Consider the following 4,553-nt stretch of genomic DNA (forward strand, 5'->3'; position numbering starts at 1 on the left):
CCGGCCATGCCAGGTGGGTATGAAGGAGGCACAGAAAAGCAAGGGAGTGAACAGTACTTGCAGTGGAGTAATCATAATGGTAGGAAAGTGATTCCCAATTCCAGCTGCACATTGGAGTCGCCCATGGACCTTTCAAACATCCAGATTTAATAGGCCTTTGATGGAGTATGGGCACTTATTTTTTTAATTTGTTTAATTTTTTTTTTTTTTTTTAAGAGACAGGGTCTCACTCTGTCACCCAGACTGGAGTGCAGCTGCGTGATCTTGGCTCACTGCAGTCTTGACCTCCCGGGCTTAAGGGATCCTCCCACCTCACCCTTCCGAGTAGCTAGGACTACAGGAGTGTGCCACCACACCTGGCTAGTTGTTTTTTTTACTTTTTGTAGGGCTGGGATCTCACTATGTTGCCCAGGCTGGCCTCAAACTTCTGGGCTCAAGTGATCCACCTGCCTCCCAAAGTGCTAGGATTACAGGCGTGAGCCACCATGCCCAGCTGGCATTGATATTTTTAAAGAGCTCCTCATGTCATGTGCTTCTAATGTGCAGTTGATGTTGAGAATCACTATATAGACCATTAATCTAAGCTGTGTCATGAGGGAAGATAGGAGGCTAATGAAAAAGTGAGAAAGTGGTGGGGTCAATGAAATTGAAATCACAAAAGCAGTCATAAATTATAGCAGTGGAGTACTAGAGCAAGTCAGCTGGAGGGATGGGAAGTCATGATTAGTAAGTAAATATCTGCGAGGTTTTGAAAATGGTCTAGTCGTGGGAGTGGATTCCCAAGACAGAGGGAAGAAGGTCATTGTAGGTGAGCAGGCAAAGAATGTGAGACCAGAATTTTGAGTAGAGTATCCACATGGACACTGAAAATTGGTGGAAAGGAATGCTGGGCCATGAGTTAAATTCTTCTATGGATGATAGGGAGTGACCAGGGTGGCAGTTGGGAGTCAGGGAGGGTGGTGTCACTACAGAGTGGCTCAGACAACCCAGGAAGAGGGCCCTTTGCCGGAGGAACAGGGAGAACTGGCCCAACAGAAACAATAAACATGAACATCACAGAAGACAAGTATCTCTTTTCCTGGCCTGGAGGGGGGATGAAGTCTCAGCTTCCAGGTAAAGGCTTCAAGGGATGGGCAAGCTAGTGTCAGTCATGACATGATGGTGGAAGAAGCCTTTGGAGATGGGGATGATGGAGCAGAGTCTACGGAAGACAGATGCGGAGTCTCAGAGACCCCAGTGGGTATCTGGGAGGGAGAGGCAGTGTGTGTTGGGGGGATCAGGTGAGACTGTGGGATTTACAAGAGAGATGTCATGAGAGGTGGTGGTGTCGAGGGACAAATGGGGAGGCTTGGTCTCCTGAAGAGGAATGGAGACCATGGGGACATGCAACAGGATGAGCTAGTCTCTTGCAGCACAGTGGGCCTCTTTCGATTTTTGTCCCCAATACTTAGCTCAATAGTATGGCTTCTAGCTAGCTGCTATCTCTGGCTTCACAGGGTAGGATAGGACTTTGGGGTGAATAAAACAAGGAAAGCAACCGGGAGGTGGGCAGAGTGGTGTTGTAAAAAAGGAGGTTGTAAAAAGGAGAGGGAGGAGCAGACATCAGCCCACATGTAGCAGACTGTCCTCCACAGCTGAAATCACATTGGGTGGAGGAATATGACCTGGGACACTGGTGACGTCTAATACGGGAGGTCTTCAGGCTCCATTCAACCCTGTCCTGCAACAGATGGAACTGAGGCTCAGATATGGGAATGATTTGTCCAGGTTCACCAGTCATGGGGAATGCCATCTTGAGTCCATAGCAGATGTGCAGAGGTCTCCAGGAGACCCTCCATGGGTCCAGGCCAGGACTCAGGCCCACCCTCCCTCTTCCCTCTGAGCCCCAGGATAGAGATGCTGCACAGTGACTTGTTGCCAGTGTCACTTTATTTGGAACATGCTAATGCCAAGTCATGGACCCCCAGTTGGGAGCAGGTGGGAGAGTGTGGGAGGACACAGTCAGTGCTGCCGAGTCCTATGATCACAAGAGGGACGGCTGTAGACTCAACCAGCGGAGCCTGTTAGTGCTTTGAGAAGTCACCTCCTAGGGGACACATGAGGGGGAGATGGGTTAGTAAGAGAAGCAGACTTGTCAGGCTGGTGCCAGGAGAAAGCCCAGAGCCAACACCAGGCCTTCTACTGTGCTCCACCCAGGCGGCACTGGTGCCTCCCACCTGTTTCCCCCTCACCTGCCACACAGTGGGACCTCAGGTTATCATATGGCAGGTACTTAACAGAACTAGGCACCTGCCAGCCACTTCACATGCATGCCTTCACCAGGTCCACCCAACAAGCCTGCATAGCAATGTTAGCCCTGCTTAAAAGATGAGGTCAGGGGGCTGGCCGCAGTGGCTCCTGCCTGTAACCCCAGCACTTTTGGAGGCCAAGGCAGGTGGATCACTTGAGCCCAGGAATTCAAGATCAGCCTGGGCAACGTGGTGAAACCCTGTCTCTACAAAGAAAACTTAGCCAGGCATGGTGGCTCACACCTGTGACCTGTGGTCCCAGCTACTCAGGAGGCTGAGGCGAAAGGATCACTTGAGCCCAGGAGTTCCAGGCTGCAGTGAGCCGAGACCACGCAACTGCACTCCAGCCTGGGTGACAGAGTGAGACCCCCTTCTCAAAGGAAAAAAAAGATGAGATCAGGGAGGCTGAGCAAGGAAACAGATGAGCCGGGGTTTGAACAAGGTACAGTTACTCCAGACACCCACACTTACACATGATAGGAGATGAAATGAACAAGAACACTGGGAAGAAGGAAAAACATGGACTAGAAGAACTCAACGAAGAATGATGGAACGAGGAGCTATGTGTGTGTTCCTGGGTCTAGTTCACAACACTGGGTCCTTGCCTAGGCTCCTTCCCCATCCCTTCCCTGCCCGGAGCCCTGCCCAGACCCACCCTGGCAGGAGCTGCACTGGCAGCTGTGGATGACTGGCAGCACCACGGGCTCTGTGTGGCCACCCAGACAGCGCAGGTTCAGGATCCGCACGGGGCTCTCCGGGTCTAGACGGTAGCTGCAGCAGTCACACTGGCTCTGCAGGTATGGCTCCTGGGCGAGAGGGAGTGGGTGAACTAGGGCCAAATGGAGTTTCCTCCCCTCTTGGCCTTTCCCATTTTAGGCGGGGTGGGATGGCGGGAGGGCCAGAGCACACCCTCTTCACTGAGCAGGGTGGCTGGGCCACTGCCAAGCCCCTTTTGCAAGAAGCCCACCTCCTTCACCCCAACTGTCTGAATGTCCAACAACCTACAGGTTAAACGAATCCTTTTAACGTGCCCATCAGTGCCTCCTGGCCGCAGAGGGAAAGACATACTCCTACCGCAAGGGGCTGAGTCTAGTGGGACAGAGACTTATATATGAAACTACAAATAAGTCAGTTCTAACTGCATAGTTCTGGTCCCAAATGCAAAGTGAGTTCTCCAAAGCAGATCCCTGTGCACTGTGGTTAAAGCACCTCTATCAGAGTCCTACGAACATATCATTTAATTTCATGTATAATTCTATTTATAATTTTGCTTTGAAATGGGTAGTACATTCGTACAATGCCAGGTTCAAAAACTGCCAGAGGTTATTCAGCAAAAAATTATCCCTCCAATTTCTATCCCACTATCAACTTCTTCCCTCAGGAAAAAAAACAAAAAAAAAAGCATCTCTTAATTACTCTCTCTCTTTTCTCACTCTATGTTTTAAAAATTCTAAAAGTGTGAAAAAAATTCCAAAAGTGATTTGGGAAGGTATTTCCAGGAGGTCCAGGATGCACCTGGGGGAGCCGTAGAGTGGCTGAGGGTTAAGGGGCTGTGTCTTTGGGGACCAGGTAGAAAAGCATCCTTGTCTTCCAGGATGAGGTAAACCAGGTGGACTGAGGTGGGAGGGACGGCCGCAGAGCACTGCGAGGTGGGCCCAGGGGCAGGCGGTAGTGGGAGTGGAGCTGGAGAGAGGACCCTGGCAGGAGGCAGCTCAGGTCACAGCTCATCAGGCTCAGGCTGAGGGGACTCAGAGGGGGCACAGAGCCCCTTGGATGATCCTAAGAAGGATCAGGGCTTCTGGGTCCACAGAGGGCAAACGCAGAGTGGAGCCCTGCCCAAGACTCAGAGCCAGCCTGGCTCGGACAGCTCGTGGGAAACGTGTGCGGTGATCCTCTCTGTAGAAAGGGCGTTCCGGCAGAGCCCTCATGCTCTCATGCACCGTGTGATGAGTTCTAATTTCAGAGGTTAGCTTAGCTCCTCCATGCCTTTCTTTGCTGGACTGCTGGCTCATTGCCTTGAGGGGCACAGCGGGCACACTCTGGGAATGGTGTGGGGCCACAGAAGACCTTTGTGGGAGGGGGTCAGGCACCTAGTAAAACCTCTGGGCCAACCCGCAGGTACACACCACTGCCTTGGGGAAAGCTCCGACCATCCGCCTCCCTGACTCCACTGTTATCTCCATGAGAAGCACCTTGTGCCTCATGGCCTCTGGCTGTGCCCAGGTCCCAGGCTCAGCGCAGCCCTCGGCAGCCACTGGCCAATGC

The 4,553-nt window shown here is 52.0% G+C and overlaps 2 protein-coding genes across 2 annotated transcripts in view; both read right to left on the minus strand.

Moving 5' to 3' along the window:
- ZNF862 (zinc finger protein 862) overlaps window positions 1–1,838 on the minus strand; it is a 34,063-nt gene extending 32,225 nt beyond the window's left edge. The window contains exon 1 of the mRNA XM_011966625.1: window positions 1,774–1,838. Within this exon, the coding sequence (XP_011822015.1) occupies window positions 1,774–1,838 (65 nt within the window). The remainder of the gene's footprint in view (window positions 1–1,773) is intronic.
- A 73-nt stretch (window positions 1,839–1,911) lies between these two features.
- SSPO (SCO-spondin) overlaps window positions 1,912–4,553 on the minus strand; it is a 67,336-nt gene continuing 64,694 nt past the window's right edge. Inside the window, 1 exon segment of the mRNA XM_011966626.1 lies at window positions 1,912–2,086. Within this exon segment, the coding sequence (XP_011822016.1) occupies window positions 2,064–2,086 (23 nt within the window). The 3' untranslated portion in view covers window positions 1,912–2,063.

The sequence above is a fragment of the Mandrillus leucophaeus genome, unplaced genomic scaffold, assembly GCF_000951045.1.
Source record: "Mandrillus leucophaeus isolate KB7577 unplaced genomic scaffold, Mleu.le_1.0 Scaffold767, whole genome shotgun sequence".
Lineage (NCBI taxonomy): Eukaryota > Metazoa > Chordata > Mammalia > Primates > Cercopithecidae > Mandrillus > Mandrillus leucophaeus.